We start from the raw sequence: 24117 nt of genomic DNA on the forward strand, positions 1-24117 counted from the left end.
AGTAGAGGAGTAAGGAGAGTGAAGGAGCACTTGCTTTGACTGATTGAGGGGGCAGCCGAGGGTTTGCAGCACGGCAGCAGCTTGAGGAATCGCTGCTTAATGGTTTTTTTGCTTTGGCTGGTGGAAGGATTACCTGCAATCACCAACCATAGCACAAAGGTTAGACACACACCTGCACACAAGGATGTGATTTAATTCTGTTTTCATATACACACACATGCACACATACATGCCTATAAAACCAAGAAACACACTCCATGCATTGGACGAGTGCGACAAAAGACTGATTCATGCTGAGTAGGCAAATTGGTAATTGCCTGCTGACCTGGCTTAGTGACGGGAGACCACGAGTACCACTTCAGTAGATATTACAGTGCAACAGGAGCACATCATGAACCCTGGAAACACATAGTTTCCCTAATCAGACTGGCTCTCATATCAAAATGCTGCACACAGAGACTTCTATGAGGAATTAGAAAAACAGTATAATTTGAAAGCTCAAGTGAAACACCATCAATTTAAATTCACAATCAAATTAAACTAGAACTTCATTTGATAGTAAAATTGCCTCAACTGGAGCCTATCACACTCAACACCATAGTACCAGTTCATCTCAGGGCAAACAAACGTCATATTTTTGGAGTGCTTCATAGAATGATATTAACCAACACATACGCACACATGAACCCACATACCTACTCTTGCCTCTTAGTTTCCATGGTAACAGTCCCCTCACCCCCTTTCAGCAGGACCCCAGCAGTCTGAGGGATGAAGACCATGATGCTGTGAAAACCATTAGAAGTACAGCACCATCACTGACGATGTAGCCTCTGTGATGCGTCATCCTGCTGTATCTCTGCACCACAGAGTCTTAGGTACTGTGACACCTTCTGATCTCACAAGCTATTGCATCGTTTGGAGCCGGAAGAGACATAGCACATTGTCCACAGCAAACTACAATGAGCCACTAAGCACAGGCCCAGCCCCACTGCTCCGTGGTCTGTGTATATAAACGCATTTTCTTTTCCATATGAACCTACATCTCTTCACACCACAACCAGCACTCAAAAGCTCAAAAGCTAATCTCAGCATGTTAGACATCAAGAGGCAAGAAACTAATTATACAGTACACAGTAATATATAACCAGACTAAGATTATTTCTTTTGCTAAGAAAAATCATGTTATATTATCAAAAACCCCAGGACAGCTTCTAAATGGACCCCTCCTCAAATTATTGTAACTTCTTTATAAGACCTTGTTTAATTTCTTATATACATCATACTTTATCATTTGAACATGTAGTTTATAAACTCTTGATTATAAAACTAAGTAGTAGCACAAATGCAAAATAACTGTAGTATTATAATTAATATTTAAACTAATATTTCAATTTCCAAGATATAACTGAGGAGCATAAATGGAAAAAGTGGAAATGCTTTAATACCTCAAAGGTGTCCAGGCAAATAAAACTTGCCAGATATTGCCACTAGTGCTTAACATTTGGAAAGTCTCATTACAAATTAATGTTTCAGTGAAGCATCCATTAATAACTGTTGTGAAATAAAATTTTAAAGCAGCATTCTCAAATCTATTTTTTATTGTGTAAGAGATACATCTTGTCTCTGGGTGTAAGCAGCCTAAATTTAATTTCTACTGATTGTCCTGAAAGTGCACTGACAAAAGGAAAAAAAAAACAAAAACAAAAAAAACAAAAAAGGTGCAACTCTGCATGGAAGACTGAGCTACAAATACTTGTAAGGGCTATGAAAGCTGAATCTAGATATGCTTGTTTTAGGACTGAGACACATTTTCCACTTTCTGTCTCACATCCACTTCCACCTCCTTCGTTTCCTTCGTTTTCCTTCTCTGTATTTTTGTTCTTTGCAGATGATGAAATCTGTTGCTTGTTAGGATGTCTTTGAGTAAATGTGCTCTGGCTGTCTTTGACTAGTCTCTCCTGGAACAGAGATATTTGATGTTACAGGGATTATCTGCCTGTCTGCCTATATCTATTATAACTAAGCTGCTCATTCTTAATATACCTTTAGAAAGATACAGTACATAATATGGATGTTGTGTCTAACATTAACTGAATCCTGTGGCTGACAACAGCTTTTTGTTGAAAACAACCAGTTACTGTGCTCTTTAGACTATTGATATTAAGTGATGGATTTATTCTTCAGTCTTTGAAGTTAAAATTGTTTTTTTTTGAGTGACACTTACAATGAGACAACAAATCCTTTCATTTTGGCCCTAGAAAAAGAAATAGGAAAAATTGTCTATTCCTCATCAGACAAGGAAAATGCAGCTTCCTGTGTTATGACTCTTTTACTCAGCACACCTTGTAGTGATCGTGCAATACGCGTTCAATAGCTTCCCCCAGGGTGCACTGACAGACCATCACAATTCTTCAGGAATTAAGAAAAACAGTTCTATTTTTAGCTTGATGGCAACATGTTTTTGGCAGTATCCAATATCTTTTGCAGGAGCTTTATGTTTTATAAACCCAAGAGAGTTGAGGATTTTCTCAAGGCACTGAGCAACAATGTAATCCCTCAAGTGAAGTGAAAGCAGCAAACATATTGCAGTTTAGAGCCACAGTGATATAGTGCACTGAGGGTGCAGATACATATTGTTGTGCAGATGAAACACTGAAGCTTTCAGCTATAATTGCTGGGCCTTCCTGACATCTAGTGATGAGAGACCATCAGTTCAGCTCTTTCTTTTTATACCCGTGGTTTCAAATGAGACCTAGGACGTCACCTAACGCCATCAATGTCCTCCCACTTCCAATGCTTCTCTTTACTCTTAACGGTACTCCAGGTATTTAGTATTGCACTTCCTTAAAGTGAAGGTCTCAAAAGAAAAATGAGAAAGAAATGAATGCTAGGGACAGATATAGTAATATGCTTTTGCCTCCCAAAACAATGAATCATACATTTACCAGAATGCACCTTTTTAGTAGCACCTGGCTGTGTGGTAAATGCCCACATTTGTCATACAGGTTTCCTGTACAAAATATGTGGACTGTCCTGGTGGCCCTGTTGTTAAGATGCACCCCAAATAACTAAAGCATGCTGGTTCAATTCCAATCTGGTACCACTGTTGCATTATCATACCCCCTTCCCTCCCTCTCAAGCTTAGATAGCCATGATGACACCACCAGGGTTGTTGTTTCAGACTTTGGAGAGCTCCCCCCAGAGACACACATAAGATACTATAACTCTTCATGATGAGCAAACTGGCAGAGTGCACATCCTCTTCACAGTACAATTGTCAAGTAAGGTTCACGACTAAAAAAATAACAGGCAGACAGAAATATTGCATGAAGAAATATCTTATTTGTGTTATGGATGAGCGTGTGTTAAGATATGTTTTTGGACATTAATTCTTCATTTAAATGTAATTGTTTAGATGATTTGTGTCATAAATGCAGACATTGTAATATCCTGCACCTATATGTGAGTTAAGCCATAGAAGACAGAAACAAAACATGTACTTTGGTATTTTAAAAGGATGCACACACTCGCACGCACACACTGATACAGGACTATAACTGGGTGTGACAAAGATGATAGCTATTTAGTAAAGAAATTAGGCCAAATTACTGCCAACAACTACATCCCTTTTCCAGCTGTGTGTTGTCCTCCTAATGTCCCCACACCATATTCACTACTTTGATTTCTTACTCAGCATCTGTCTTTTGGTTTCTTACCATTTGTCTTACCTGCCATGGAAAGGTCGATAAGTCCTAAAAAGTGCATCAGTTTGAGGGAGCTGCAGACCACTAGGAGGATGCCCACAGTCTGCAGCCCCTCCACCTCCCACTTCTCCTGGAAGAACAAATGCATCCTTTCCCCTTCCTTTCTGTCTCTGCTTCTGTCAAGAAAAATCTTTCTCTTGCCCCAGGGCGACCACGTCCCCCCCCCCTCAGCTCTAACCAGAAATGCACCGTCTTCGTCTCTTCAGTCTCTCCCCTCAGTCTCCCTCTATATGCCGGTATTTAGCCATCCTAACTCCGCACAGGTCCCCGCCTGCTTTCTTCACTGAAGGTAGATTGTTATTCCCCTTGTTTCTTCATAGAGGATGGTAAGTGCGTGGCAGCAGGACTGTCGACTTGCTGCTCCTCCCACGCCACCTCCAAAGCTGTCAGAGGTTGCTTAAGTTCCAGGTGAAGTTCGGACAATTCACTGTGTGTGTCCTGGCAGGTTGGCAGATATTATTTTCTGATTCCTTTTGCTTTTTCAGCTACTGACTCTCAAACTCTCTCCAGTCTCCGCCTGTCCTCCCTCTCTTTTTCTCTCCTTACCTCCGTCACTCTCCTGCTGTGTCCCTCCCCATGCTTAATTGGGTCAGTGATGGGACTGAGTGAAAGGAGGAAAGAGGAGAAAGATGAGAAAAGGAAAGCGGGAGAAGGGTGGAGTAGAACAACTTGTAGGGTAAGAGAGAAAACAGGGGGGGCGGCGGTCACAAAAGACAAATGAGAAGAATGAATTGGGTGATGAGATGGGAAGAGAGGGGGAAGGAGGGGCAAGGTGGAATGGTTAAAGGCGGAAATAATGATAACTATGGGAATAGCAAGGAATTCAAAACAGATGACGAATCAAAAAGAGGTAACGGGGAAAATGAAGGACACATTCAGGAAAAGAAGCAGAGAAAGACTAACCGCAGGGAAGAGAGAGATCATGATGACAGAGGAGCATCTGACCGAGCGCCTACCATGGACAAACTCACAGATGTGACAACCTCCCCTGGGTGTTAAGTCAACACACGTGCACACAGAAACACACAGCCTGGAGGTGAAATCTGGCTATAACATGAACTGCATATGCAATCCAGAGCAGCAGGGAATACTTTGGTAGGAATAGGATATATTGATGTCACATCTGGCACAGTAATCTCCTACCACAAACAGACACAATCTCTAAACAACTGGAACCAAACAACAAAAAGAACAAAAAAGAGGAAGAGATTCATAATGATATATTATTTACTTCCCATAAAGCATTAACATACTTAACATTGACCTGAGGAGATATATGTGTATGACTGATGTAGGCCTTCTTAGCTTTTAACAAAGACCTCTTCCCTCTCTGGACTCTGTGATTTTATAAAATACATCATAAAAGAACCAACTTTTTCCTAATGGAAACAATTTATCAGTGCTATAGGTGTTTAATGGCAGTGTCACTTAAACATGAATATATATATATATATGTTTCTGAAGCATATGCTGAAATAACTGATGGTGCTATTCTTCTCGAAATAACAGTCTCAGAAACTGGTAATGGTAAAGAAAAGGTTCAGTGCATTAGTAAATAAGAAACGCTCAGACCTTTCAGTGAAAGCAGAAAGTAGCATGACTTGGCTTAAAGGCCCTCCATCACCTTCAAATTGGAAGTGAATGCTTTACAGGAAATTGAGTAGGGAGATATATTTATTAAAAAATTTAGTCTCTAACAGTTTAAAAGCTTCATTTTGTCTCCATGATTGTATATTGTCTACTGTATATGTGCTGCTGTCTGTCTCCCTGTAGCCTGTGAGCAGATCGGAGCAAAGGGAAACAGAAAGGAACCAAGAGATGGAGGGGAAGGTAATAGAGAAGCTGGGGGGGACAGGGAGGTCTGCGGAGGGCTCGATCCATCTGTCGTGTGATTAATGATTCTCCGAGTCAAACCTAGATCTACAGAATAGCTGCTGAGCCTCGGGGAGCACACATCTTAGAGCAGCCTTGCGAGAGTAAACAACCTGCACTCACTCTAAAACAGACACATGCTTTTTGGCACAAAAAAATGATATTATAGGCAGTTATCTCATTATCACAGACTGAGGTGGTCAAGGTGTCATTTATTGTGAAATAGTCTACTGAGGTGGTCAAATGCTCTAAATACCATGAATGAAGACCTGTTACAGCTTCTAATGGCACTGAAGAATGACACATTACAAAAGGGTCATTATTATCATGGAAATTGAGATGACTGAAGAGAACATAATTGAGAAAATGGCCATTAAAGGTGACTTACTTTATAGTTGGTGATCTGTAGAGATTTCTAATCTACATAAAGTAGTAAACTACAGTATATTAGCCGATACAATCCATGCATTTGTGGTTGTATAAATTAGGCAGGCTACATAAACAGATTAATACAGTGACATATTCAGGCCAGTAAATTCTCAAACACAGTCTGCAGTTGGAGAGCCAAATCAAAGATAAAAGTGTGAAAGATTAAGGCTGGCCGTGCCTATCTGTCATTATCGCTTACATAAAGCATTGCGATATCTGTCATATACTGAGACAGAAATGTAAGATCAATATACAGCAAACAAACAAAAAAATTCTCCCCTTTAGCTTTTCTTGTTTCCTCAAACTTTGCTCAGACATGACGGCTCTGTGATTCCAGGAATATTGTAAGGCACTGACCTCTGAACTTGTTCCTGTTATCTTGGTTGGTTCTAATAATGGCAACATAAATTTTTAGCTTACTTCACTGCAGATCCTAACCTTGAATGCATTGATTTGGCGACTTGTAGGTCAAAAGATGTCTAGATGTCTAGGATAGTGTAAAACTGAGGTGGGCTAAATTTGGTTGAAATGTTTTTTGAAATGTTGAGTTTTTTTTAGATGATTGGATTACATTAACCTTTTTTTCCCATTTCATCCAACATTTAAATGACTATGTGAGTATGTTTTTAATCAGAAATATTCAGACTGAATATACTGTCATGGTTTTAATAAAAAAGTAAATACATTTAGATGTAGAATCAAGAGTATTGATGCTAGAAGCTCTGTAAGTCTATACTTACAATAGCTGATCTTAACAGTCACACAAACCTTTGCCTATCAGTAATAAAAATAAAGTGCAGCTGAGGTTGAATGTCAGTAGTTTTGTAGGTATTTGATGATAAACCAATAGGGAGATGTATATTCAAATGTTGTCCTAAAGTAATGATGGCCATATATGGTTTACAAAAATCTTTACAATTCATCCCACACATGAAATTTGATGGCAATCCATCCAATAAGACAGTTTAAGACTGTTAAAAATCAGAGGACAAGTCAGGGGCTCATCAAAGTCTCCAAGGACCATGAATACGTGTAGAAAATAACGTATCAATCAGTCTAGTGGCCACCGAGCAACAGACAAGTCAACAGACTGACACTGCCATCCCTGGAGTCATGCTGTCAACCAAATTTAGCATCAGTGTGTATTTTGACCTACTAATCACCAAATCTGTGGCACTGGAAAGCTTCTCTGGGTGTTAAAGTTAGGCAAACAACAAAAACACATCCATAACTGTGAACATGCACAGGGATCAAACTCTTCACATGATGGCTGTCATTTGAATGTCAGATACAAACTCTGTGTAGTCTGTGTCCAAAAGTGTGAAAGCATTGCTGCATTTGCTTAGTAACTGAGAGTGTGTGTGATATAATTAGCAGGCCAGTGGTGAGTGTACAAAACCAGAGGGGTTTTTAGATGTTTATTCTCCTCCATTGACCTATAGTCATCACCTCAAGAGGTCTTATAAGGGCAACAAAGTTCCTTCAGCTGAGCCAAATATCTTTATCTGAACCTAAAGTGTAGATGAGACAGTGATGTCTGTAATCTGTCCCAAGAGACGTTCTGATCTTGATAAAATGACAGATATTCTCTTGCCTGAATGTACATCTAAGGTAGATTTTGACATTTTCACTGATATGCAGACACACATGCACACACACTGTTTAGTAATGAAATGTTAGGTTAATCAATCTTAGTTGATTAGTCTCTGTGAGGAACATTCTGCCTGAAGCCAGACACACAGTGTAATTGAAATACCTCCATATTTAGACGTCTACCTGGGCAATTATTCCTCTCAAAACTGATTAAAATGTCTAAGAGAGAGGAGGGGGATTGTGTGTGTGTGTGTATGTGTGTGTGCAGCCAAGGAGACACAGAGGAGGTCATTGACAAATGGTGCTCAAAATTGGCTAGTGTGTTTCCAATTAGATAAGTGAAAGAAGAGATCTATTTGCATAGATCATTAGCTTTAGAGGATATTTTTACTACTGTGATGTGGGACAAAAACAGATCCCTTCTACTGAGGCTGAGTCCTTTCAGCATAAACTACAGAGAGCTGTTAATGAACAGTTTTCAGATTGCACACAATCAGGAGAGATGGAGGGATCAAAGCTATTTTTTTTTTTTTTTTTTTGAAGAATCAAGACGTAACAAATTATTTCTGTAGGGTGTACATAACGGGATCTATCCTGAAAATTAGACACTCACTTTGCATACATGTTTATGTGACATGTAATGAAAAATAACTAAAGTTTAGAGGTAGCTGTAAATACATAAAGCAAAGGTGGACATTGCTGCTAAACAAGGATTTAAATCATTTACATCCATAATTTACAACCATTTCTGTCAGCCTGCTGAGTCTGTGGAACTTGAATACTGTAAATTATTGATTGTGTTTTTGACTTTCAGTAAACTTTTTAAATGGTTGATTAAATGTTTTTGCCCAAAAAGAATACAGTTAGTGTTTTTTTCTAAAATAAACCTACAAACATTAGTTTTTTTTTAGCAGTTCAATGACATACATTGTATACAACAAACTAGAGCCGGAATTACTGTATGATTGATAGAACTGAAAACAGATATAAAAATTGTGATAATTAACAGTATTTAGGACTGTTGTTTTCACGACATTTATTATGTCAGTTTGATCTCTGGGGAATTAGAATGAGTAGGTTTCTCTATTTTCTGACACAGATCAAAGCAAAAACCAAAGGTACTGGCACGGTGTCGAGTCTTAGACGCAGAAGGACAAAAACTCCTGACCTCCTCAAACACATAGTGTGGCAATTAACTTCTACACCTGAAGAGGGCAGTGCCAGGTAAGACATTCGATTAGAAGCACACCAGTCAACAATGTTGTTCACCTCCAGCTATTCTCTTTGTTATTGTCCTTCATTTAAATTCAGCACCAGAGCCCACACTAGCAGTGGGAGGGTAATGAAAGATCACAAGGCATTAACTATTTTCAACACGCTCACACACTCATTCACACACTATTGAAACATTCATGTTTATTTGCTGTTTAAAATCAAAACTATATCAGCCTAAAGTGTATTAAAGCGATATTGTTTTATTTCTGGGCTGCATTCATGCTTTTTAAACATGCTTCCTTTGTTTTTAAGTGGTGTAAAGCAGTCAATCTAAACTGGGTTAGTATTGCTCACAACAGCCCTCGAAGCTTATTTCCATCAAATCATAAACACTCGGCTGTGCTGTTTCCCGCCAGGAGCCAAATCAGGTAAACATCCTGAATGGATCGATGCTAAAAAAAAAAAAAAAAAAATCAAAGTAGACGACAGGGTTTGACTCACAGCTCTCCAAAGGCTTGGTTTCAGCTACTGAAAGATTTTTTTTACTAAAAAACTTTAACAGATTTTCTATGTTACAAAGTAAGATATCGTTAACACAAGTTCCAGCCAAACAAAACATTACTATGTTGGAACAAAATACAGTGGAACATTGGATTCAACTAGCTGGCAGCCAGCTCCAGCAAAGTATCCCAAACATTTTCTGGGATACAGCCATGAATAAAGATCAAATTGGCAGCTAAATCAATGACAGTATGACAGCAGCCCGAAGCTTTCCTTTGTTGTAAAACAGTGTGAATAATAGCTACTGTCTGCTCAACATAAATGTTTTAGACTGGTGAATCCTGCTGCAAGGTTTGTGTGCCCTTGTTAATACTGTGTGTGTGTGAGAGAGAGAGATAAAAAAAGATTAAACAGTGTGAGAGGGAGAGAACACGCTGTTTTCAGTCAGAGAGACACATGAAACTTTACTCAACTCACATTTTCATTCAGCATCTTGAGTAAGCAACATAACTGTGAATAAAAACTACTAGAAATGTAGTTAGCCTAGTTACGAGCAGCTCCTTTCAGGAATAACTTGCATACATGCGCTATGCTGTATACTGTGTCTGTGTCTGTGTAACTGTGTCTCTTTAGGTTATTTTTAACTAATGTGAGATTTCAGCGGTCCAAAGAGAATAAATTAAGTACAATTACCAGATTGTATCTGATGGGGAGGATAGTCAACACAAAAAGGAAAGGTTGTACTGAAAAGGACTATGATTTTGATAGATCACCACAAGACTTAAAAAATGTGAATTTATCTATTAATTTAGATTTTTTATTTTTTATTTTTTGCAACAGTACAATTGTACAAGTTCTTCTGATATACCTTGTGTGCACAATGTTAATTTAAATACCTGAATGGATTGTTAGTAAGCCTTACTTTTTAAATAAATGTGATCATTAAAAACACTGATATTAAAAGCTGCTATTCTGCTATTTAACAGGTGACTTTAAAATTGTAGATACCACATAATGGTTTTGTTTCTTGTAACTGGCTGTAAAACCATCATATTCTATTATTAATATTTTAACCCTACTGCCTGCAAACAGCTTGAGTATCTTACACAAAATACCAACTGTGACTCTACAGACTGCTGGAACATTTACACTTTAAACTATTGTACATACTAGAAAAGTTCTTTAGATTCAGATGCTGTGTTAATGAAAATCCTTCAAACTCTGTGAAGTTTGTAATGGATATTTTTGAGCACAGGGCTGCGTGTGTGTGGCTCTGTGTGTGTGTGTGTGTGTGTGTGTGTGTGTGTGTGTGTGTGTGTGTGTGTGTGTGTGTGTGTGTGTGTGTGTGTGTGTATGAATTCATTAGTTTACTCTCAATGTTATCATCTTTCTACAGACGTGTGTCAGAGGAAGCGCAGCGGAACGTCAACAACTTCTGTTCTTTTATCCACAGAGCACCTGCTATACAAATACAGTCTCTCACCCACACACACATACACACACACATACACACACACACACAACAGCTAAACTCAAATTGAGGGTAGAGGGGCTAGAGGAAAGAGAAAGACAATGACAGAAGGAGGGGCAGAGAGACAAACCGAGAAAGATAGAGAAGCAGGGAGAGAGGGGTGGCAGAGGATAGAGAGAGATGTGTATTAAATATCCCCTGTCTTATTCTCTTGTGTCCCAGGATCTAGTCATCAGAGGGGCAGAGAGAGAAGAGCCTCAGACAAGGACAACAAGGGCAGTCTCCTCCAAACCCAGTGCAGTTTCATTACTGTTTATAAAGTTTGCCACCACCAGGATACTTGTTGTCCAAACCACTGATAGTCACTATATGTCTGTGTAGTTGCCCTTAATTCCACTTTCTCCACCACAATAGAATCACGGTTCCTTGGCTGGAAAATATTTAAAAAAAACATTCTTGTAAATATCATCAGGTGACATTTCTAATTTTTTTGCAAGTCAAGGTAGCCTAGTACTACAGGTGACTGAGACATAATGTCATTAGATTTGGCAGCAATAATGTCCTCAGACCCCGACAAAGTCTGTTTAGGGATGCAGCTCATTCTAAATGGACTGCACACACACACACACACACACACACACACACACACACACACACACACACACACACACACACACGCACACACACACACACCCACACCCACACAAAGACACTATTGTACATTAACTTGTCTATCTAGTGAAGGGCAATTCTAATATGAGTAGATGGACGTGTCCTGTCAGTGTGTCTGTGTGTGTGCGCGCATGCTTGGGCACATAATGGAGCCTCTGTTGACCGCTAAGCAATTTACATGCACTTATCCTTCTCGGTCATACTGTCTCATTCTCCACACACACACACACACACACACACACACAGTGCTGGCTATAGCTAAATATCCTGAAGCTCAGCCTTATTCTAGGCTATGCAGTTGTTCTATAAAGGATCTTCCTCACGAAAAACATTCACCATCATTTTTGAATGACAAATTTTGTTTAAATTCTTTTTCTCTGTATAGCAAAGAAGTCACAAGCAGATGAGCTAAAAGGAGAGTTTTAAACTGACATAAAAACATAAAGTAGCATAATTATATAATTTACATCTAAAATAGTCCATATAAATCAATGTCTTCTGAAAATAACCTGGAGTCATCCATAGCAGTCTAAACCAAATTAGTTTAATATTGTTTCTTATACACTCACTTCTGATTTCCAGTTACCTGACATAGATCAAACAGAAGGAGAAAAGTAGAACGTGACTGTGAAAAGTAAATGATTAGATTCTAAAGGCTCACAGCTCACTGCTAAATCAGGTATGAGTTGATATGAATCAAGGAGAGACATCAGAGTATCAAAGGCCTGTCAGAAGCAGCAGTGGAACACAGCCCTGACATCTGGGCCAGTTAAATTTAAAGGTCGAACAAGAAGTGGTGCATATGGTCAGCTGCAACACCTTACATGCAAGCAGTGACTGCCAGGGAATGCCACAATAAACTGAGGCCTGAGCTTCTAAGTAGCTCCTAATTAGTCGCATATATCCACTGAGAGACAGGAAGAAGTAAATCTCAGTGACTGGAAGTGGGTAAAAATAAAGCAATGTATTTGCTACAAAACACTCAGATGAGATTTCTATTTTGAGTAAGTCAAAGTTAACAATCTAGGAAATGTTTTCAGAACAAGGGAAAGGTGGAAGAAACCACTGTGTTAGAAACTCTTTTCTCAGGCCCACACATCCCTTTGAACAGCTCTTCAGTTTCCACCTCATAAACTTCTAAAGAACACACTCGAACACACTCCAGCCATTAGCCATTAACCTTAAATCTATCAGAGTCTTGTAAATTTCCAGACAAGAGTGCACCTCACACATAGTGTATGCATCTTACATCACACACACATCCAGTTCTATCCATTTTTCTCCCTCTTTAACTTTCTCTTGGGAAACGAAAAAATGCATGTGCACGCAGTGTGTGTATATGTGTGTGTTCCAAACGCATAAGGTCAGCAACACAACTCATTAAAGTGATGAGAGTCTCACAGACTCTTTATTTTATTTGTCTCGCTCTGCATCACCAGAAAATGACTCAGTATGAGTCTGGCACGAAGGAGACGAGAGAGTATTTCAACCACAATTAATATTTCATCCTTTGTTTTATCTACCAAAACTGGCCTTCCCTTGGTGGTCAATGAAACGTGTCCACACTTTTAAACTACCCCTCCAAGCTTTTTAATGTTTGTGTTGTTTTTGTCAAGTGAATGTGATTAAAGGGTTCTGCAAAAGTGAGCGCTAACTATTAAGTGCATGTCAACAGATTGATATCCTGAGATAGACACACCTCCACACAAGCAGCCAACACAAGACTTCACATTATAATTATTATAATAGAAAGATCATGCAGAATGAAAGCATCTGTGTATATTATTAGAATAAAGCTGGCATAGGAGGGGGACACTTTACCAATGGTTATGAATGAAGATTCTGTGTCAGTTTTGCACAGGAACACAAGCCTGGGACAGATCAATTTACCATTCACATAACAGTATTACCAGTATTGTAAATATATTGGAAGTACAGTATGTTGCATAAGCATAACCCACACACTGAAGGAATCATGTGTATATAAAGTGTTTATCACATGCCCTTATATGGAGTGTGCATCGATTCCAAGCCCTTCAGCGAGAACGTGATTCTGCAGCTAGTCTGAGTAATACAGTCATTCTGCCATCTGGACCAAGTTTCTCCATTAAAGAGAAAATTCATTAGCTTAAGTACTCAGAAGGGAATTGGCACAAATACATATCAACTTATTAAATCTGCCATTTTTAATAAAGTATGATCAAAAAATGCTGAAGACTGATGCTCAGTATAATGGGGATATAAATGGAGCCTTCTGTGCATGCACAAGGGCAGATGTGTGTTTGTGTGTGTGTGCAGTGCTATAACATAAACTGTAGGTTTCCAAGGTGAAATTTTGTGAGATGACAGAGCTGTTGGCACCTTGACTATTGGGTGCAGGCCAGTGGGTGCATCAGGGATTAAGAGTGTCTCTTATACTATAGCATCCACAAAAAAGCAGCAAATGTTTAATCTATGCAGTCTTTTTTAACTGAGAAAAATGCATGTCTGCCCTTTACACTGTGACTCAAAAAGAGAGAGGACCTGCATCACCACAGATTCATGAGAAGAAAATGTAAGACCCTGTTGGAATATACAGGTCACTTTGGAGCAATGAGGAAAAGAAGAAAAAACAGAGAATGGAGATAAGAATCCCATCTTTCCTGTTGTCACTAAGAGGGAAGAGATATTCGAGTGTGAACAAGTTAAATAGATTGGACTTAGGAGGGACAAAACATGGGTCATCCAGATAAGACAAGCTAAACAAGGCCTTAGTGTGCCCTGACAGATCTTTGGGGTGAGCCAGAGCAGAAAAAGAAGGACATGTTCAATCAACCATTGTTTTATAGGTAAGTGCTATTTTAAGTACTACAAATGTGTAATCTAGAAAATGTTTCATTTAGCTGAACTATAATTAAACATGACATACGTGGATTGACCTTTTAATTGATGGACAGCTGTTTTACAACAAATCAATGAGGGCTTCTGTAAAGTTCTGTCTCTTTGCAATTATATTGAATTAGAACAATTAATTTACTGAAACACTTTGGAACAGAATTGAGTTTATCAAATCACATCAGGCCAAAGCAACCACAAAAACATGCTGACTTATGATCTGCAGCAAAGAATATGAGCCATATTTACCCTCTTACTATAGCTCCATACTAAGGCAATAGGCTAATGAGAGTACTGAGACTCAGTGAGACAAGTGCCTCTACACTGCACTCAGACCCATTCGGTCCATAGTGTTATTGATTAAAGGGTAAAAGCACACACCCCAGGGGCAGAGGAAGGCCTCACACAGCTAAAGTTACTTTGTGCGCGTGTGTGTCTGTGAATGCGTGTGTATGTGTGAAAGAGAGTGTTGCATGGCCCACATTTGCACTGGAAACCCAAACCCTCAGACAGGACTGCAGCCCACTCAGGACCAAAGGGAATGGGCACTGCAGATGAGTTTAACAGCTCATGCACATGCATTTTACACCCACGCCACCTTTAGAGTCTCTGAACTCGCGTTTCACTGTACAATAACTGTCCTGTTATTAAACCAACAAATCTCACAGAAAAATCCATTACCTTCCCCACCGACGGGTTCAAACATCCCAAACTGCTCCAGGACTTTGATGAAGAGACCCATGACCACCAGCACTGCAATCATCTCCAAGCCATCCAGACTCAACATTTTGAGAGACCACTGTCTATCATCGCCCAGCACTGCACCACCAAGCCAGGTCGTGTTGGGCCGGGCTAGCAACTCAAAATCTGCCCAACTGCACCTAATCTGAACAGTTTGTCAAACTTTAGCCCGACCGAGTCTTCTTCCTACTGCACTTTTATCCACCTGGGTCCAATCTAAAACTTAAAAGTGACTAGCAAAATATTCTGTCAGCTACAATGGAAAATAAAACAAAGTGACCGATGGTTTGGTTTGGCTTGATGAGCGTTTCTCTTCCGACACCAATCAGCTCTTTTTATCCCATGGTGGAGGCCATACTGCTGACATTGCAGGCTGAAACACAAAGCTCCAGATTGTTGCAACACCTGGGTTAAAGTTTCAAGAGTTTTCTCTTCTCCTTTCCTCCCTCTTTCCTCTACCAGGCCCCCGTCGAGTGATGGAATCTGGGGATGTGCTGCGTCTGCTAGTCCTTTGGCAGTGGTTGTCAGGAAGCGAGTGTTGTGAGGGGGAAAGAGGGAATGAGTGAGGGAGAGGCAGTAGATAAAGAAGAGAGGGAGAGGAAGAGTAGGAGATGGCATAGAAAATGAGAGAAAGGGAATCGGACTAACAGAGAGAGAGAGAGAGAGAGAGAAAGAGAGAGAGAGAGACTCGACCAGACACACACACACACACACAAACAGACACATAGCAAGCCAGAGATTGTTTTGGGGATGAGAGAGTTGAGGTATGCCCTCCCTCTCCTGTGACATTACCTTCATTGATTTGCCTAATGTGGTTTCCTTGGTAACTGGAAGAGAGTGTTTAAAGCCAGATTTAACTAATGGAAAGAAAATATATTTATGTCCCATCTCATATGTGTGTTTTGACTGTATGGAGAACACCACATCTGTTTTGCAGCCTGTATGCCCGCCAGTCGATGCGATGCCTCATTAACTTTTTAAATATATTGCTTTCAAAGCTTAACGGATATTTGGCTTTGGTACAGAAAGTGAAAAATCTGGAATGACAAATCAGAAATGAGAACAACAATCAGACCTAAATGCCTTTTTTTTTTTTTTAGAGACGCACAGTAGCTGCTTGATGTTATTGTGTTTGAAATCAGTTTTGAAAATAGCTGTCAGATATACCAGGAGCAGGTGAGAAAGTAGCCCTGTTACATGACGTGGATATTACTGAGGTAAAATGCATCAGTTATACTAAAACCAAGTACAAAATAACCTTATTTGAAAGTAATTTTGTTTAACAGCTCATCGTGTATAGTCACCAAAATGGCACGCTGACATTCAGTATAAACCTCTCTTGAAATTATTGACAATTTAGAAATTGTTAGTAATCTGTTTGTTGTAATGAAACATTTGGGATTTGTCTAAACTGGTTCACTGTTCACCATACATCATGTTTGCCCTTTTTAAGCTATTATTTACACTATATTCAGTGATCATTTTATATTGCATGATGAAAAACAAAGTATCCCACAGTTCAAGGTTAAAAGCAGTGTATTGGACATTAAAAAGGTAATTTTAGATAATTGTTGGATGAAATCAATTGTGTTTTGTTTTGTTTTGTTTCCATCTGACACATTACAAAACTCATTACTCACTTGAGTAGTGAGTAGTCAGAAAGTTAATGATTTTTCAGGCAGCAGTGGCCTTTTGAGGGAAAACAACTTAAGGCTAATTAAAAAAAAAGCAATATTTTAATTGCACAGTAATATCAAAATGCCAGTTTTTGATTGAAAATCTGCTTAAATAAGGGACAGTCTGAAAATAATTGGGGCAAGAGAGCGGGGATCAAACTTCATCTTACACATTTACAGGTACATCACTGTAGTGCTGCTGCGGATATGATGATGAAAGTGATTCATTAAGATTACGTTGGCTAGTGAAAATAACAGGCCCAGCCTTTAGCTAAAGGTAACAATTAAAAATCACTAAGAGGGACATGTACTGAATTTTTTAAATCACACGTATTAGCAGCTATTTCCACTTTGATGAGGAAAATGAAGCACAACATCCCTTTATATGACAAAATTCCCTTTTATGACCCATCCATCCATCCATCCATCCATCCATCCATCCATTTTCTATACCCGTTTATTCCTTAACCAGGGTCACAGGGACCTGCTGGAGCCTAACCCAGCTCTCTTTTGGGTGGAAGGCAGGGGTACACCCTGGACAGGTCACCAGTCCATCACGGGGCCACATAGAGACAAACAACCTCACACACTCACACTCACTCCTATGGGCAATTTAGAGTCACCAATCAACCTGACATACATGTTTTTGGACTGTGGGAGGAAACCGGAAGCATTAAACCCACACAACCATGACGGGGAGAACATGCAAACTCCACACAGAAAGGCCAGGTTGCAAACCCACAACCTTCTTGCTGTGAGGCAACAGTGCTAACCATGCTGCCCCCATAGTTTTCCTTCATCTCAAAAATATAAACTAACCTTCTCTTTACAAATGATTTTGCACAGTCCCTAAATGAAAGTAGAACTGCAAAGAGCACGAGAAGATGAGAAAGTTACAAAAATAAAAGTATATGTTGTAAGTAGTTATTTTTAATCCTTGAGTAAAATGTAATTGTTACAGTTATTAAAAATAACTCGGCAGGCTGCTACTGTTAGCCACTATCCGATGCACAGCTCTTCCCAGTATTAATCCCAGTGAGGGTATCATTTCACCCCATGCTACAAAAATAACAGAATTGGAAAAAGGTATCTTTCCTCTTTATCTTATTCTCGAACTGTGTAACCCGCCTGTATCTTTGGAGAGAGGAAAGGTTGAGAAAGGCAAGACAAAAAGGGGTTTGACAAATGTATGTTGTCTGCAGTCACTTCTGCTGTTATTTCTCTTTGTTGACATTCCAGTTCCTGGGCTTTACAGCAGCATGTCTCATTATGGAGACGTCTGTTACACAAACACAGCATCACCAAGAACCATGTGGGTCACAATGATGCCCACTCACACACAAAACTCACACAGGAACCACAGTAATGTATGATGTCACTATTCAGATATGGTGTGAAAGCAAACACTACGCCACAGCAGTTTTTCTCTTCACTTTGTGAAAGTAATGGATACTGATTGTTTCAAAGCTGTGCTCCAATTGCAGACATGTAAACACAGAAATACTGAACCACACAGTCTGAAAATAGGTAGAGACAGGCAAATACTTACTTGGTTAACAATGCTTTCCCTGCCCACCCATTTATTAAAGAGCTGCCATTTGGGGAGAGACACAGAGATGGAGGGAAAAAGGGAGGAAGACAAGTTGTATCACATATGATGGCAGGGGAGAGTCAAGTAAGAAAAGACAGACAGAAACAGGACATGAAGGAACAAAGGAAGGACAAACCAAAGAGCGACTAAGGTCAGATCCTTCTGTGTAGCAAACCACAGAGGGAAGAGACATCTATTGTCTATTGTTTATTACCCTTCAGCATCTTTTCTCTCCTGGTGGATTTTTCACCTCATTCTGGCTGTCACGACAGAAAATTGGATCTGCAGATGTGTCCTCCTCTCCTTTTCTATTCTCCTTCGCTATTTTCTCCTTTATTTTTCACTACATTTATAAAAACGAGAAGGACATGTTACTCTTTCCGCAAAAGACTAACATTACACACTAATCTGAGAGTTCAATCAAGTTTGAAATTTCAGTGCAACAGGTCCGTTTACTGTCTAACTCAAAAAGTTTCTCTGGAGATTTGACTAATGAGCAGAAACAGTTATCACTTTAACCTTTTTCACACTACAGTGCCACAGGACAATAACTGCCTTCCAGACAACAGTGCATTTTACTTTTCCTAACCTACAGTACCTTTATCCTGACTAACATACTTTGCAGTAGTGTAAACATTCGCTTTACTCCATATCAGCACTATAAGGTAAAGTTATTTTGGAAGATTAAGGGAAGGTTGTTGCAGGTTTTTTTTTTTTGTCCAATTAATTGATAGTTCTTTCAAGTAATGGATGATATTTAAATTCCTTTCCTGACCCAAATAACTTAACAGTGATGTCTGATATGAAATGAGCAATGTATTACCTGCTGGGACATTTCAAATTAAGTCTGCCAAAAGCAAGCAATCTTTCTAGACACCCACTCTTTTTTCTCAGCTATGACTTATAATAATAAATAATCTAAAACAATCAGAGTCAGTCTGCTCTAAAAACAAAATACCAACAATCTGACTTCCTCTCTTTCCTCCTCAGCCTTCTATCGATTTTTCCCAATTTCTTCTGCTGCTAAATATACTGTAAGAGATGCTGTGAGCTGTGAAGGGAAGCTAGCCAGTTGATAGGTGCTTAACTGTGGAGTGTGCTGTTCACCTTTCTTCTATTGTACTGTTCATGGCATGGGACAGAGGTGAATGGCTGTACTGACTAACGTCTCAGTATTTATGTGTTAATATGTCAAACTTAAGGCCTCAGGGGAACATAATGGTGAACAGCGATCTGATATTTGAGCCTTGTCAGCTCACGTCACATAGATGGTGACTTGAAGCAGCAGCAGGATTCGTGGGTCTCTGATCTGAATATTTAAGCTAAACTGCTACGCCTGAGTGCTGCTGTATTGATCTTTGCATGTTACATTCTCTAATCCACAGAATGTGCTAATTGGAGAACATGACTATTGATCTAAGCTTGACCGATCGTGCTTATGAGAGAAACTCACAAACGCACACACAAACACATACACAAAATGATGGGAACACATGATAAATTCCTTCTGAGAGTAGAGAGGAGGTGAAGAAAGTTGTTATGATTACTGAGCTCGAGCTCACTCTCCAGCTGTCACACATAGTAATTTCACCATACACAACGGCATCATGGGAGGAGTTGGATGAGCGTGCAGAATACATTTGCAATCAATAGCAAGAGAGATGTTTGGCCAAACATGGCATATTTAGTAGTCACACTATATCACACTGAGCCGAACCCCACAGACGATCAATACAAATATAATACAATGTGGAGAAAGAGACAGTTTGACTGGAAATCTAAAGTAGGTAGCAGTTTTTGATCCTGGGTCAGCTGGGACATCTAGTGGGCACTAAGGGCAAAGTTTAGACGCTACAGCACCAAATTAGACAAAGCATAAAGCATTTGTCTTAATTCATATTTTCTCATTAACTACCATTGCCATTTTTTGACTCTCTTCTATTAACCCTTTATCAGACAGTCAGTGATGAACACTACCTTACACCTATGCTCTCACACAATACATATTATAAGGACATCTATTTTCTATAACAGTATTGTCTGTTGAAGCACCAATACTTATTTTGCATCTAAATAAACAAACACTACCAGTCAGAAGTTTAGACACACTAGTGAACTGAATGAGAAACATCCAAACGTTTGACTGGTACTGTATAAAAATGTTCTTTTCAACTTTTCTTCTCTGATTAGTCTGCTGTAATAATTTTAATATTAGTTTTGCACTAATTACTAAAGTAAAAAAATAAAATAAAAAAATGCAATATGGGGTCATAAACATTATAATCCTGCTTTTAGAAAGTGCCACTCACCTCTTCTCATAAACAGCCAGTAAGACAGTGGGAATATTAACAGGATGACAAATACATAAAACCCTCCAAAGACCTCCTCAGAGCTGTTCGGGATGACCACAGACTTTAAAGCTGACATAACCTATACAGGTGAGTGACCACAATCACTGGACTATGGACTTCACTGGACTTTGCATTATGAGGCAGCTATATTCAGAGATCATCAGTGGCTCAGCTGAGTTTCTCCTCCTTCTGTGGGCGTAATCACACACATAATGGTTTTCCCCATGTACTATGTGGACCCATACACGTGAACAAACATGTCACCATGCATCACCTGTTTTGATGAGGCCTGTATGGGTTTTCACTCATGATCTAGCTACTATTGTGAAGGTTTACAAAAAAAAATCTGCCTACTATCACTTAACTATTCAGTGGGTGTAAATGAGGCCCTTTATGTCATTCAGTTATGTACCGTCTCTGCACGTCTTATTATACGCTATTGTTATATTTGCTGCTGTTATGCCCATGGCAACATATAATACATGTGGAACAACAACACGGGTGGGTCAGCACAGCAAACAAACAACAAGTGCAGCTACAGTAAACGGCAACACAGCTGTTAAGGGAAATATAGATGAGAATGCAGGAAATTTCCAATTTTTAACTCTTCAACACAAATCTACAAAGACAGTCTATTGCAGGGTTGGAAAAAAAACAATATATTATTTATACAATGAATCAAATGCAGAGTGAGTGAACTTTGAATTTCACAGTGGCAGAGAGCAGGTGGTGGATGGCTAGAAAGCTACTGGGAGAGAAGAAAGAGAATGGGGAAGAAGGTTGTGAGGGTAGAAAGACAGACCAACAGAATGTGAGAGAGGAAGGAGAATTACAAAATAAAAAATAAACACAGGACTGAGTCTTAATTGTATGCTAATATAGGAGGTGAAAATGCATTCGAAAAAAACAGGCTGGAGGAATAGCAGGAACAACGATATGGCATGATATGATCTGATATAATACATTTTATTTTATTGTCAGTTAAATACTAAAAATCTTTCTGCATCCCAGGGCCACACCATCAGAAAGTGCAACATAAATACATAAAATACTATAATGTAACAAAACATATATCACAATGTATAACACATAAAACACTACCAAAATTACATTTATGTCACATTATATGATTATGCACCATAGCAAAACAATATTCTCTAAATTTAGATCTAATAAAGTCCCAGTCTGATGCTGATTGAGCAGCTGAATGAAGGAGTTTTTCTGTTTGTTCTTTCTAAACTGAGGGACTCTGTAAGGTTTATTGGAGGGCAAGAGATGATATTCTCCTCTTAACATATGAGTGGGGTCTGAAGAAATGCTGCTCACTAGTCTGAGCATGGTTTTGTTGTGAGCTACTTGAAAAAATGCCTTCCAAAAGTTGGTCTTTTATCTTTGAGCACTTTTGGATTTGATTATATCATTCGGTTTTTAGTTTTACAGACAAATTACTAAACCAACAATACAACAAAACACTGAATGACTGACTAAAAAAGGGGTTTGTAATAGAAGTAAAATCTAAGCCTATGAAGAATATTAATAAGCTACTGAACCTTCCTACTAATATATTCTACATGGGAAATCCTTGAAAGAGTAGAATCAATCATAACTCCCAGGTATTTATAAGAATAGACTTGTTTAATTTCCTCAACATGAATTACCACTGGAGGCAGCTGATGATCGGGAGGAAAACCAAACAATAATTTCCTCTGATTTTTTTGGTTTTGATAATTAGAGAACAGAAAATGGAAATATACACTTTTCTCACCAGTCACTGAATGTTCAGTAAAAACAAGTGCAACTTCAATTAACCTCCACTAGAGGCCAGTGTAGATTAAAGCATTTACACACAGTATGTTTCAAGGTGTTTCAACATTCATGCTCTGTCTCTAGCTCCTTCTTGACAAGAATGTGCAGAAAATGTTCTGGTAGATGGATCTAGGGTTTTTTTATGTGACTTTCAATTGTTCCTTACATATCCATTAAACTGACAAAACAATGCAGCAGTTTTGAGTTGGTGCCAAGTCTGTAGCACCATCTCATCAGCTGGTCCTTTAAGTGAGCCATGTATATAGTCTGACATATAGCCGGGTGGCCTGGTGTTTACCCAGGTGAGACAATAAGTGAAGAGTCACTGGTTTAATTTACATTAGAGGTACACGACCTCTAAAATGACCTTTAGCAGCACACAGTACTGGCCTGCTAGAATACAAAGCAAACTCCTACTTACGTGTGCAGCACCTTTTCTATGTCAGCACCTTTGTTGAAGCAACTAACTGCATGAATGCATCATTTTGCCTGACTCACACCAGTCTAGTTAAGAATAAATACTGTTGCTTGGCCCGAAGCCCATCCCTTAGTATCAGAATGAATGTCTCAGTGGACAACAGGACAAAGACAACAAGCACATGGACATGATGCTATGCTGATTCAGCAGCTAATAAAAAGGCAAAAACTGATCTAACCCATAGCAAAGGACATATCTGTCTGTTCTTCTCACTCAAAACTCCTGCAAAGTCACACGGGAGGAAGACAACGCTACTGATGAAGAGACATAAAAATGCATTTAACATTTTACAGTCTTAACCAGACATGATGACTGTCAGGAATGTATGCCAGCACATAGGGACAATTTGTTTATTAATCAATACATGCAACCAATGATTTAGAGAAGGAGGAGAGGAGAGGAGAGGAGAGGAGAGGAGAGGAGAGGAGAGGAGAGGAGAGGAGAGGAGAGGAGAGGAGCGGAGAGGAGAGGAGGGGAGAGGAGAAGAGAAGAGAAGAGAGGAGAGAGAAAGCTGTGATTGTCTCTGACAGCCAGGCCCAGTCAAACGCTCCATTGTGTTAAACCTGTCAACTGTCACCAAAGTGAGAGAGCAAGAGAAAAATAGACTGACAGAGGGAGTGAGGCAGGGAGAAAGGCTGTCGTCATGGACACAAGACATAGCATCAATTCCCCAGGTTTGGGTGTACACAAAGCCATACATGCACACACCTACAAGTACCATCTATTTTCACTCAGCGCCATGAATTGGTAAAAACAGATGGGTGTTCCCAGTATATCTATTATATTGTGAATGGGTGGATGCATTGATCCAGCATGCAACTCACATGGTATTACAAATGCAGAGCAGTGTGTGTATCACCACACACATACATTTCTGCAGCACCATCTTTCTGATATTACCAGACCTTGTGGACATGACAAACCTAATTATCATGGCTGTAAAGGCTATGGCGCCCATTAGTATTCCACAAAGCAGATACACAAACAGACATGCACACAGAGTGGGGTTATTTCAAAAGTTGCACTTGCTGCCCAGAGGATAATTACGTCTAATCATTTTCCTACTTTTTCCCATGTCTGAAG

At 39.3% G+C, this 24117-nt stretch overlaps 1 protein-coding gene across 6 annotated transcripts in view; it reads right to left on the reverse strand.

The window, feature by feature from the left end:
- The window catches only part of LOC113131760 (Kv channel-interacting protein 2), a 74470-nt gene that overhangs the window by 3159 nt on the left and 47194 nt on the right, over positions 1–24117 (reverse strand). The window contains exons 2-3 of one of the 6 annotated variants that reach the window (XM_026309392.1): positions 22829–22843; positions 35–111 (exon numbers count right to left, since the gene is read on the reverse strand). The exons of 2 other annotated variants lie outside the window; for them this stretch is intronic. In XM_026309392.1, coding sequence (XP_026165177.1) covers positions 35–111; positions 22829–22843 — 92 coding nt within the window. Of the gene's footprint in view, positions 1–30; positions 134–3728; positions 3853–22828; positions 22844–24117 lie in introns of those variants that run through there. 3 more of the 6 variants (XM_026309390.1, XM_026309395.1, XM_026309391.1) reach the window with 3 other exon arrangements.

This window comes from Mastacembelus armatus, chromosome 15, assembly GCF_900324485.2.
Source record: "Mastacembelus armatus chromosome 15, fMasArm1.2, whole genome shotgun sequence".
In the NCBI taxonomy this organism is placed as follows: Eukaryota; Metazoa; Chordata; class Actinopteri; order Synbranchiformes; family Mastacembelidae; genus Mastacembelus; species Mastacembelus armatus.